General features: G+C 38.0%; 1 protein-coding gene across 3 annotated transcripts in view; it reads right to left on the reverse strand.

The window, feature by feature from the left end:
• The window catches only part of RPTOR (regulatory associated protein of MTOR complex 1), a 505,620-nt gene that overhangs the window by 134,383 nt on the left and 357,455 nt on the right, over positions 1–13,782 (reverse strand). For 2 of the 3 annotated variants that reach the window (XM_044002819.1, XM_044002817.1), the window contains exons 18-20: positions 7,585–7,702; positions 6,280–6,420; positions 5,610–5,768 (exon numbers count right to left, since the gene is read on the reverse strand). In XM_044002819.1, the coding sequence (XP_043858754.1) occupies positions 5,610–5,768; positions 6,280–6,420; positions 7,585–7,702 (418 nt within the window). The remainder of the gene's footprint in view (positions 1–5,609; positions 5,769–6,279; positions 6,421–7,584; positions 7,703–13,782) is intronic. The other variant, XM_044002818.1, reaches the window with a different exon arrangement.

The raw sequence follows: 13,782 nt of genomic DNA on the forward strand, positions 1-13,782 counted from the left end.
ATAGACTATTATGTAAAGGACCTGAATTGTTTTAATGCTTTCTGTCAAGTACTGTGGGAGAAATGTGTTTGTGCATGATGATAAGAACGGATACCAATTGTTAAAAATAACTATTTTGGTAAAAATCAGTTGGCTAAGTATGTCCATTTCCTTTGCAATATCATTGGAAATAGTGTTGCTGTTTTGATCATGAATTTATTATTAGGTATAATTTCTGGAGTTTGAAATAGTGGAAAATTTTGTATAACTTCAGCATCTTCATTTTGTCCCCCTTCAGATTTTAGAGGCTCTTTCTTTTGAGTACTGGTCAGTAATATGCTTCTGTTACTTGGAGCTGAGGGGACTATGGATAAAAAGTAGCTTGAAGCCCTAGCCTATAACTGGTGAAATCTGTTTCCACATTGATATGATATAGTCATAGCACATAATGAAAGTATTAATTTCTTCTGTCTACTTCATATATACATGGTTTTACTTTAGTGGTCAGAGTCATCACAATCAAAGCACTTCTAGCAGGTGGGGCCTTGGTGTTTCTGATTTGTTCCACTCTGTCTTCACTTCTAGTGGTATTAGAACGCAAAGGAGCATTACTCATTTTAGAATCTACTGTGTCAAGCTGCTCATCATGACCCCTCTGAGTAGGGCTAGCTGACAACCCTATGCCACCCATCTATTTCTTAGACTCGTAGAAGCAATTTTATCACATACTGAATGGGATAATAATATAGTTGATGATATCATTAGGACCTAAATAGTCAGAATTTCAGGATTATTGTCAGGGGTTCACAGCTAGGACACCAGCTTCAGGGCATATAGAGTTCTCACAGGAAATCATCTTGGCTAGTAAAACTTTACTTGCCATTATCCATTCTTTTACCCCTTTGCAACCCGGATGATGATATTTTTGGATGATATTTTGAGGGGGTTTTAATCATTATTGTTGTTGTTGTTTTGGTTTCATCTTTTTTAATGTGGTTCAGTTAGACATGATTCTGAGACAAGGCACTTGCAGAAATAGACGAAATAACCACTTTTTTTGTTATGATTTAAGCCGATATTCTGAGGTTTGCTGAAAGCATATACATTATAATGACAGATGTAGACTAGCTGTATAATGCTAGCTGTAGCTTCTTAATCTATGGGTCGAACATATAAGGGGTTGAGTAACTGAATGTGGGGCTTGCAAAAAATGTGGCAACAGTAAAAAGTTATGAATACCTATTTTATATACCTACATACCCAGGGTTGCATAAAAATTTCTTGGGTGAAAAGGGGATGCAAGTAGAAAGTTAAAGAAGCCGTGGAGTAGACAACATATATTATTTACTTCTTTTCCACTTGTCACATGAATTTGATTTCCTTGTCTAGATCTCTGTATTTTGAAATCTTTTTATTTCATGTTATTTAGAGATGCTGAGATGATTTGGAATAGTGACATCTTTTAACAAAATTGGTCTTTTATGGATCAATTGTGGGCTATAGTTTGACCTATGATTATGGTCTAATTTTAGTACAGTTCATTGATATGTCCAGAATATTTTGGTGTCAGTATTTATGCTATGGGGATTTCTTATATATCAGTCCATAAAAGATTTCAAATTTCTGACTTATAGGTGCTATTGTGTGTTGCAGAATTTCTACAATTTCATTAAATAATCTGAATTCCTCAAAGAAGGTATTATAAACCATTTCTTTTTAAGCTTCCCACATTTCCCCTCTATCTCTAAGCTGAGGACCACATCTCTAAGATGAGAAAAATGAAGTCATAAGACATGAACTGTCCTGCTTGTACCTTTTTCTCTACCTAAATCTCTTTGACACCACACCCCAACACTCTCCTCCTTTCAATTGGTCTCTTGGCAGTGAGGTAGTACTTTTCTTTGCAAATACCGAATACCTCTACATATGTCCTTGATCACATATCCTTTTAGCTTCTCTGTAAGATTCAAAGTGTCTATTTTCAATTTCTCTCTATTAGATCTTTCCCTACCATCTTCAAATATGCCCATCTCTTCCATCTTTAAAAGTCTTCAATACACCCTATAATCTCCTCAAGACATCTTCCAGTAGCTCTCCTTTCTTTCTTAGCCAGACTTTTAAAAGAAACTGACAGTACTAGTATTTACTTCCTCTCCTCTAACTTGATCCTCGATTCTTTGTAATCTGTCTTCCTATCATATCAATAAACTGAAAATTTTGCTCTAAAAGTTACATGTGAGATCTTAATTGTAAGCTCTAATGATCTTTTCTTAGTACTCATCCTTCTCCACCTGTCTGCTACATCTGACACAGTTGACCAGGCTTTCCTCCAGAATGCTCTCTCTTCTCTGTGTGTCTCATAACACTACTCTTTCTACCCGTCCAACTCTTCAGGCTCTTTTTGTTAGCTCATTGTTCATATTACTTTCTAATAGTGCCATACCCAAAGGCTCTGTCCTGGGCCCTCATCCTTTCTCTCTCACTCACACTTGGTGTCTCTAGAACCATGGGTTATCATGGGTTTGTGGGAATAATTATTAATAATCAATATCTTGGTGAACCCAGTGATCTCCCCTTCTTAGTACTTTCTCCTTTCCCTCCCATTCAAAGGAAAATTCTTCTTGAGAGATTCCATTAAATCTCCTCATCTAGGTCAAGCCCAAACCAAGCTTACAAAAAAGCCTTAGGCAGAAATAGATTCTTTTGTTTAGATAAACTAAAGGACTTGGAGTACTTTGAAGCTGAAGCACAGTCACACCTAGATGGCAAGTCTTTTGCATAAGGGGTCTCAGATTCTTTCTCTGATGACAGGAGTCATGGATCCAAAACTTCATTTTAATATAACCCACCTCCAGTCATGTCAATCAATTAGATTTGAATGTTGTTAGCCAATTAGATTTCAATGGTATATAATGGAAGGGTATATCAACTGATCCTACCACCATGAGGGATCTTTGGTCTGAGAGAGATAGCCGAAAAACCTCCTTCTATTAATAACCCACTGGCCTATTAATAAAATAATTAAATCATCCAGAAACTGTCGCTTATTCATATTTTTAATTGTCACAGGTTTAATGATCACCCTTAGGCAGTTAACTGCAGGGCAGCTAGGTGGCACATTAGATAGTGCCAGGCCTAGAGTTAGGAAGACCCGAGTTCAAATTTGGCCTCAGACACTAACTCGTGACACTGGACAAGTCACTTGATCCTGTTTGCCTCAGTTTCCTCATATGTAAAATAATCTGGAGAAAGAAACAGCAAATTACTCCAGTATCTTTGCCAAGAAAACCCCAAATGGGGTCACGAAGAGTTGGACACAACTGAAAACCAACAAATCTATGCAGATGACTCATAGATCTATATATCTAGACCACTTCTCCTCTGAACCTTAGTATTACATCAGTATGCTTATTTGACATTTTAAACTGGATACCCAGAAACACCCCAAAATCAACATGACCAAAACAGATTATTTCCCCCCTAAAACCCAGTTCTTTTCCAACTTCTCTACTTCTGTAAAGGGCAACATTATTCTTCTTGTCTCTCAGGTTTATGACCTTGGCATTGTCCTCAAATCTTCTCTTTCCCTCAATCTACATATCTGATTGGTTGCCAAATTTTGATATGTTTAGAGCTTCACAAAATCTCTTATGCCTGATCCCTTTTTTATCCTCAAAACAGTGACCACTATTGTTCAGATCCTAATCACCTTTCATCTAGATCAGTGGTTCTCAGCAGGATGACCTCTTTACATTGAGGACTCCTCAAAGAGCTTTTGTTTATGAGGGTTACATCTAACAATGTTTGCCATGCTAACATTATTATGAAATAGATTAGCATAAGTATGAAAAGTTTTTGTCTCATAGACCCCACCCTCACCCACCCCACCTTACAAAAGAGTACTAAGAACTCATATGGGTCCCCAGATAGCACATTGAGAACTGTAGACCTAGATTATGACAATGGGATCTTTTTTTTTTTTTTTGCTGGGCAATGAGGGTTAAGTGACTTGTCTAAGGTCACACAGCTAGCAAGTGTCAAGTGTCTGATACTGGATTTGAACTCAGGTCCTCCTGAATCCAGGGCTGGTGCTTTATCCACTGTGCCACCTAGCTGCCCCCAAACAATGGGCTCTTAATTCATCTTCCCATCTCATCTTTCCCTGCTACAGTTTACCCTCTACATAGCCATAGGAATGATTTTCCTTAAATAGAGATCTGAGCATAAGACTTCTCTCCTCACCACTCTCCAGTGACTCCGTATTGATTTTAGGATGATAACAGAATCACAGAATTTGAGAGATGGAAGGGACTTCAGTGGCCAACCTGTGCAGGCCAAAAGAGATGGAAGCCCCACAAGTAGTCAGGCAGTCTCTGCCTGAAGTCTTCTGAGGAAGGGGAACCCATCCCCATTAAAGGAATGCCACTCCACTTTTGGACAATTGGACTCTTTTCAACATTGGACCCATTGCTCCTATTTCTTCCCAAAGCAAACAATTACAATGATTTATCTACATGCTATTCCTTCAAAGAGCTATAATGTCTCCCCAAGTCTTTTTTTCACTAGGCTAAACATGTGCAGTTCCTTTAACTGCTTCTCATGTAATGGACTCAAGCCCCTTCACCAATCTGGTGTTCCTCCTCTGGAAGTCATCCAGTTTCTCAGTGTTCTTAAGTTACAATGCTCTAGAGCAGCTCTAACAAAGACAAGTACATACAGTATGGACAGAGTACATACAGTAGCCTGGACGCTGGGCCCCTCTTACTGCTGGGCTGTTTTTGGCAATCACATAGCACTGCTAACTCATATTGAGCTTCTGATCAGGAATTGATCTGTTGTACTTAAGTGCAAGACCACATGATTTCCTATTGAATTTCATCTTATTAGGTTCAGCTTGATGATCAAGCTTGTCAAGATCCTTATGGATGCTGACTATCATTTAGTACAATAGCTATGTTCTGAAAGCACAAGTTTAGCCTAGTGGAAAAAATGATGAAAAAGTGAATGTGGTTGAACTGACATCTAAATGAGGATGTTTTCTCCTGGACTGAGTATATGATAATAGAATTCTTAGAGGCAATAATGTGAAATGTGATAAAATTCAGCATTTCAAAAATTCTTAATCAGGGCACCAAGGATAGGAAGTCTTCTATCTTTTGTAACTTAACTTACCTTAAAAAGCTCAAATGCTGTCTAAGGGGAAGATGAAAGATTTCAGCAGATTTTAACAAACTAAAATTCTTACATGACCATCTAATCCTGCTACTCCTTAAAATTACATGCTCAACTATAGATGCAAGAGAGCAACTAGGAAAGCATCCTTACAAAAAAAGAGGTTTCAGTATATATGGAATAAAGCGAAGAAAAAGGTAGTGGGCAATTAAGTATTGCCCATTTCAACTCTGGATTATTTCCACATAATGCTTGTTCAGTTCTCCAAAGTGAGAATTTGAGGAACCAATCTATTCAGCTGGTAAACTGTGGAAAGGCTGTGGAAAAATTTGGTTCTGCTCTACAGAGAGTAATCTTCATGGTAGTGAGAAAGCACAAAGAACCAAGCTGGAGTTACAGAATCACAAATCTCAGAGATGGAAGGGCTCTCAGGAAAAGAAAGAAAACACACAGCTTACCTATGAGTGAGTTCAGTGAGGAATAAGAACTGACCCTTCTCATCTTATCGATTGTCTCAAATGAAAGGATGTACTCTTCGTTTTCAGGGCTGCCTAAGGTGCTGCTTGCACTGCTACTGGTGCTGAGATTGCCTGGAGAGAATGCAACAGAACTTCCAGCTGTCCAAAAGCAAGGCAGGAGAGGAGTAAAAGTTAAGTAATATGCTCTGGTAACCGACCGCCTAGTCTTCTACAGCGACATGCTTTTAAAGGATATAACTCACCTCAAAGAGAGTAGAATGTATATGCACATACACACATGTGCACACAGAGAGGTTCTGCTTCTTTTGAAATGAAATGTACTCCCAGTAAACATTAATTAATGTCTACTAATTATAAGTTAGAGTGTATGCCTTATCCACTAGTGGTTAAAATGTGTTATCAAGATGGACTCGTTTGACCGCTGCACACATAGGTCATTTCAGAGATTGACTAGAATTACTCTGGAAAAAGTCTACAGTCAATAAACAATGGGGAGTTACTGTGTATGTAAGCACTTGGCTAATAAAAATGTTAGCAGATGGCATTTCATGGCATATGTATAGCAGTAGAGAAGGTGACTAGGAAAGACTGTATATAGAAAAAGTAGTAAAGATAAACCCCCTTTCAACAGAAAATTCTACTGTCTTACATTCTTCTGTCAAGCTCAGATTCTGCAAAGATTTGTTCAAACTTCTTGCCGTGGTAACTGCTCTAATATTTCCATAGGAGCTGACGGAGCGAAGTCTAGGTGTACAGGGACCATCTCGCACAGGTGTCAAACTTCCTCCCTCTAGTTTGGAAAGGTGGAAAAAAAAACATACAGAAGAAAAAAGGGTCAACTGCAAACTTAAAAAAAGAGAAGTACATTTCCCAACTGGTCAAAGGTACTAAGGATCCCTAGGTGGTTACAATTGTAGAGTAAAATGATTCCCAGACCGAACAGTCAAACAAAACAAAACAAATGGCTATCATTGCTAGATTCAAGTGGGACGGACGTTAACAAAAGCAAAAGAACTCAGTGATCAAGAAGGATAAAAATGAATAAAATTGAGAAAAACTACAAATTTTGTAGCTCAGAGAGGTGTATATTATCCTAATCTAATGAGAGTTGGCCATAATTATTTCTGGGAATGACAACCTCTAAGAAACCAGGATGCGACAGGAAGTACTATTAATGATCCATGCAGAAGTTCATTTCTTTCTGAATTACTCCTTCAAACATGACCCAGCATGGTATACAGCCCTGGTGTTCTGGCTAGCTTTCAAGTCTGCTAGTTGTAATCTGCCTCTCTAAATTTAACTGTTTTCACTGGACAAGTTTATTTGTCTTCTGCTTCCCAGAGTTACTAAACGCAATGGTACTGGTAGAAAACAGCTGGTTGTCCTCATTGCCGAGAGAGGTGTATTTAAGAAGGGCAGTTCTACCTGCCCTTTGAGATCTTTTTAAGGATGAAATGTAAATGTTAAAGATGACTATAATTTGCAGTTAAAAGGACAAATAGAGGGAAAAGATAGCTTCCTAACATGATTCACAGCCACAGACAAAGGAATGATTAAATCACTCATCACAGGGAGAGTTCAATTTTCTCTTCCTCAAGTTCCTGTTGTGGCAGTTGTTATCCTTAGAGATTTTTCACCATATGCAATTTCCCAAATGACATTAAATAAGGAGAAATATGCGGGTCAGTGGCAATTCCTTTTTCTTCCCTAAATGAAGCCAAACACATGAGAACAAGGAGAAGAAAGAAAATAGCATATGGAACAGCTGGTGAATACTCAAAGCTAGGCAACCAAAAAGCCTGTGAACACGCCATTCTCCTGAAGGAGCGATTAGTAAAATTAAACAACCCAGGAGGAGGTAGCTTTTTTGTAGACTAGGGTTATTGTTTCAAAATAATCATGGTTCCGGGAAGGTCAAAGTTTTTCAGAGTTTTCACAAAAGGTGAAGATGTACCTGTGGCAGCCGGAGAAGGCAGAGGGTAGTTCTTTTCTTCTTCAATGAATTGCAAGGCTACTGTGCAGAAATTGCTCTCATACTGAACCACGAGATGACTCAGAGCAACCACCAGTTCCTGAAGAGAGGGAGAGGGAGAGGGAAAAATAATACTTATCTGTAGCTTAAATGATTGGCTTGGAAGGAGCTCCTACTGTGGAAAACCAGCCTAATTTAGCCAATAGGCTGGGCTAGCTGCTTGACCTCAAGAAACAAAGGAACGGTAGTTCCTTTGAAACAAATTCAAGATTAATACAAAATGTAGTTCGTTGTTGAAAACACAAGACTCGGCCTTTGCATTTGGAAACAACTTTGTTACACCTTGCAACAATTGTCATGAAAAGGAATCTCTGAAAATGAAAATGTTACTGAGATAATGGAGTTGTCTGCGTAGAACAAATGTCCAAGGAGACAATGGCATCATGCCTAATTTAGAGCGCACTTATTAGTGGCAGAATTTGAAGGGCACAACTAACAAATACTAAATGGAGATATTAATGAGCTATATACACGTAATGTAGAAAAGGGAACACATCTCAGAGCCCAGTGCTTACCGTTAATATTGTCACCCAAACTGCAAAGCTTTTCTATTTATTATAATTGACATATTTTTTTTGGTATTCTTTTTTTTTTTTAAACCAAGAACATATCTGAAACAAACAATTGTATAGAGACAATATGTGAGTATATCTATCTTAAAATCTGCTAAGATTTCTAGGGTCTAGAAGCCCTAGAATACAAAACTGCTCATTAAAACTCAATAACTGGGGGCAGCTAGGTGGCGCAGTGGATAGAGCACAAGTCCTGGGGTCAGAGTACCACCTGGGTTCAAATCCGGCCTCAGACACTTGACACTTACTAGCTGTGTGACCTTGAGCAAGTCACTTAACCCCAATTGCCTCACAAAACAACAACAACAACAACAATAAAACACTCAATAACTTCGGTATCAAGAAAAAGTCTCTACTGTATCACTATTTAGAACAGAGAGTACTACAATAAGGGCACCTCAAGATTATAGACTCACAGGAAATCATCTGAAAGTGGTAGAAATTTTAGTGATACCCTTATTTATTCATTTAAACTCCATCTAGTATCTTTTTTAAAGAAAACATAACCCCCCCCAGATTCTTTAAACCAAAGCCTTCAAGAAATAACTTAATAATATTTAAGAGGATAATTGGGCAAAAAGACGCAAGGACAAGAGAAAACTTTGCTATCACAGTAAGTTCTACTTTAAGTCCTTGAAAAGAGGAAGATTCATGGAGTGATTCCACTCAATTGACAGCCTTTACTTATGTATATAAAAGGCACAAGTTGGAAGGCCTGAAAGATTTTTGCAGCCACCTAAATGGCTGAGAAGACTTAGGTTTATTTGACACAAATTCTAAGTAATTAATCTAATAACAACTCACATTAATACAGGGCATTAAGGTTTCCTAAGTGCTTTCCTTATAACAATACTATGAGGTAGATATTGTAGCAATCACTCCAAAAAATGATAGTGTGGAGATGTTAGAGGAACAGGAGTCACCTTCTAGGGTCATTTTATCTCAGGGAGATAAAATGAAATTCTGGTGAAATGCAATTTCTGACAAATTAAATATTTACCTGCAAGTATAAGAGATGTGTGTGCGAGGTGGGGGTGTTTTCTAATTGGGTAGGAAAATATTTATCCTACTAAGGCCATTTTCTATAAGTTCCTATCCTATTCATTTCAAAATGTGTTGACATTTCTATCTCCTCCTCTCCCATAATTTCTGATAATTTCTTTCTCTTTGCCAACAGCAAATCCTCAACATGTGCCCTTAATCACATCCCCAACTCTTATCTCCATCAGATTGCTTCCTTTGTTTTTGGTGAGGCAATTGGTGTTAAGTGACTTGCCCAGGGTCACACAGCCAGTAAGAGTCAAATCTTTGAGGCCAGATTTGAACTCAGGTCCTTCTGAATCCAGGGCTGGTGCTCTACCCGCTGCACCACCTCACTGCCCCTGGATTGCTTCCTCAATCAAAGCCTCTCTGTGATTGATCTTCAACCTCTTTGTTGGCTTTTTTCCTATTGCCTTTAAAGCATTCACTCCTGTCTTTCCTGTCTTTAAAAATATTCAGGAAACCCAATCTTCTCCTCAAGCCATTGACCTATATTTCTACTTTCTTTCTAATCAAGTCAATAAACATTTATTAGCACCTACTCTGTGCCAAGGCAATAGGATAAATGCTGGGGATACAAATACAAAAAGAGAAAGACAGTCCCTGTCCTGAAAGAGCTTAGAATTGAATGGAGGAGACAAAACACAAGAGGAAGCTGAAAAGCAAGGGGGTGAGGGAGGAAGGGTATGAAGCATGAGGGCATGGTGGAGAAGTCAGTCAGGGAAATTTCAAAGTAGTACAAATACAAATGACGTCTGAACTGTGGTTTTCCCCTTAATTTTTAGAAAAAGCAGTCGCTATGTGCCCTATCACTCTTTCATCAGCTCTTCACAATCTGTCTTCCTCCTGCAACTGCACGTCCCCAAAATGAGTTCCTTTCTGCCATATATGATACTTTTACAGTGTGCTTTTCTTGCTTGAGTTCTCTGCTACATGACACTGTTGTCCAAACTCTCCTGGATGCGCTACATAGCTAGTCTGCCTCTCCTCTGAGCTTTAGTACCACATTAAACTACCCTTGATATACCTTTCAAATTGGATATCCTGGAGACATTTCAACTGAATATGTCCAAACAAAGCATTCATTATCTTATCTCCTCAAACCACTAGTCTTCCAAACCTCCCAATTTCTGTGGAAGGCATTACTCAAATTTCCCCTATCCCTCAGAAAACTTTGCTATGTTATCTTTCATATCATCTCTTGCATCTTGACCCCCCTTTTCTGTCAACACATAAGCACCACCTCATTTCAGGTCCTTATCACCTCTTGCTTGGACTATTGCAATGTACCATTTATTCACCTCCCTGCTTCATCTTTCCACAGTTTAGTATATCATCTACACTACTGCCAATGTGATTTTCCATAAACACAGAATATAAATGTCATTCTCTTACTAAAAAAAAAAAAAATCCAATGGCTTATTACTTCTAGAAGAAAAAAATAAACTTTATATTCTATCCTCATTATATATGACTCCACTTCCTGTACTCTGTAACATCCCTCTATTCCTCAAACAGGGTAACCATTTCCTGTCTTTTTGCATTTACACCAGGTCTCCTTCATGACTAGAATGCATTCTTCTTTCCTTGTTTCATTCACAGTATCCACCCCTTCTTTTAAGATTTAGCTGGGGGGGGGGGGGGGAGAAGAGAAGCTAGGTGGCACAGTGGATAGAGCACCGGCCCTGGAGTCAGGAGGACCTGAGTTCAAATCCAGCCTCAGACACTTAACACTTACTAGCTGTGTGACCCTGAGAAAGTCACTTAACTCTCATTGCCCTGCAAAAACAAAAACAAAACAAACAAACAAAAAAAGAGGGAACCAGGAGAGCATTGTATACAGTAATAGCAACATTGTGTGATGATCAACTGTAATACACTTAGCTCTTCTCAGCAATACAATGATACAAGACAATTCCAAAGGACTCAAAATGGAAAATGTTCTCCAAATCGAGAAAAAGAACTCTGGAATCTGAATGCAGATTGAACCATACTATTTTTACTTTTCTGTGTGTTTTTTGCTTGAAGTTTTTCCCTTTTGTTCTGATTCTTCCTTTACAACATGACTAATGTGAAAATATATTTACTGTGACTGTACATAAATAACCTGTATCAGATTGCTTGCTGTCTTGGAGGGTAGAGGGAAGGAAGAGATGGGGAATAATTTGAAACTCAAAATCTTATAAAAATGAATGTTGAAAACTATCTTTATATGTAACTGGAAAAAAATAAAATACTATTAAGATTAAAAAAAATATTTAGCTCAAGAACCATTTACAACACAAAGCCTTTCCTGATGGGGTAACTTTTAGTGCCCTCATCCTGAAAAATCCTGTATTTATTCTCTTTATACTTATTCCATGTATAATTCCATATATACTTATCTCCATTAGAATGGAAGCTCCTTGAGAGTAGGGATTATTTGTATTTGGAATGTTCACAACAGTACTTATTACATAGTAGGTACTTGAAAAATGCTTTTGACTATTGTTCTAGCAATGTTTTGGATTTAATGCTAGTACTATGCTTTAAAAAGAACTCTTCCAGGAGGCAACTAGGTGGCACAGTGGATAAAGCACCAGCCCTGGATTTAGGAGGGCCTGAGTTCAAATCTCAGACACTTGACACTTACTAGCTGTGTGACCCCGGGCAAGTCACTTAACCCTCATTGCCCCCCCCCCCCAAAAGAACTCTTCCAAACAAACAGGTCTGTCATTTTTGAATAGTTTATATCCCAGCTTATTCAACTGTACTGCTGTCAAATTATTGTGCTTCTGTTATTAGAAGCAGTTTCTTCAAACACAAAAATCATGCAATGAAATAATTTAAAAGTCCATTGGTATTTAGCAATAGGTGGCTTCCATTTTGGTATATCCATTGGTCATTTATACCTTTATATACCTTGGGATAGATAAAAAGTTCAAAATAATATGAATTTACTAAAGTACTCTTCCAGGACTCTCATATTAAAGATCTAAACGTGGTCAGATAAAATATTTTCAGTTAAGGGAAAAATAACAATTCAAAGTCAGTGTGGTATAGTCAGTCTCAGAAGTCAAGAAGACCTGGGTTCAGTTTCCACCTTTGATAATACCAGCTGTGTGACAATGGCCAAGCACTTAATTGTTCAGCAACCAAGAAACCTATGGAAATTGCAATTGATAGAAGGAGGTTACTTAAGAGGTGATTCAAATTGAAATAATCAGGCCAAAACCCAAAAAACCAATACTATGGGAAAGGACAACAACAACAGGTCCATTTATTAAAATAAAACCTTGAGTAAAAGGTTTACACTTTAAACTCCTTGGCTAAAAAAAAAAAAATATAGATATGGTAAAATTCTGATTTAATGGAGAGGGTTTGATTCCTTGGTCATGTTTCATGGATGCGGTGAATAACTAATTTATAGCAGGTAGGCTCCTACTATCTTCTAGACTAATGACTGACAACTGTCCAAACAGAAGGAAGTCCCAGATATCTAGGACTTCATTTAGCCAAAGAGGAAACTACCCTCATTTCATGGATGACATATAACAGCCACATTCAGCCTACACCCATGAACTAACAAAGAAGATAAATCTAGTCTACTGGTCTGGTAGTTGAGGTACTGAGGATATCTTTTTAACACAATTATGGAGAGTCAAATATGTTCCCCTGAAAGGAGTAAAGAAGTTGCAAGCATACAGTCAGTCTATTATTCCTTCATAAAGGTTCGGAAAACAATTAAATCTCGATTTAGTGAAGTTGTCATGTTTCTTCCCCTATTCCCCTAGTGCACTTCCTCCCTAAAGGCTGCCACAAACTTCATGTTTCCAGTAACAAATTAATATTTAATATTCAATTTATAATTCAAGGCCTCCTAATGTAAAACTCTGCCATCACAACAGAGATAAAACAAAACAGCATAATGGAGGATGGAGAACATATTTTGTTTCTAAGAAGAATAACACAAAGTTAGCCCTGGATTCCTAAGAGAATGGGCTCTGACATAGACAGTGATTGACTCAGCTGTTTTGATTCCTTTATCTTCTTCATAGTAGAGACATCAGTCTCCTAGTAATGAGGCAGAGGACAATCTACTTACATTTCTAAATCAGTTTGGTTCAAGGCAGTTATTTGGTTAAGGGAAATAAAATTGTGCTCAGTAGAGGAGAACTTAAAAGGTTTGATACTTGTCTGTTACACTGCTATACTTATTTCTGTGGGTAAAGATGGAAACCAAAATTTAAAAAGGTAAAACTGCAGGAATTAAATAAGAATAAGTTCATGGAAGGAATGGACTCATTCCCACTCACTTCCAGGATCAAACATAAAATCATCTGTTTGGGGTTTAAAGTGCTTCATAACCTATTCTTTCCATATACCCCACCCCCTCCCAGACTCCCCCTCAGTCTTCTTACACCTTTCTCATAGGCTCAGTGGTATGGTGACACTGGCTTCCTGGCTGTTCTTCCAACGCTTATCTCCCAACTCTGGGCATTTTCACTGGTTGTGGCCCATGTCCGGA

The sequence above is a fragment of the Dromiciops gliroides genome, chromosome 4 (assembly GCF_019393635.1).
Source record: "Dromiciops gliroides isolate mDroGli1 chromosome 4, mDroGli1.pri, whole genome shotgun sequence".
In the NCBI taxonomy this organism is placed as follows: domain Eukaryota; kingdom Metazoa; phylum Chordata; class Mammalia; order Microbiotheria; family Microbiotheriidae; genus Dromiciops; species Dromiciops gliroides.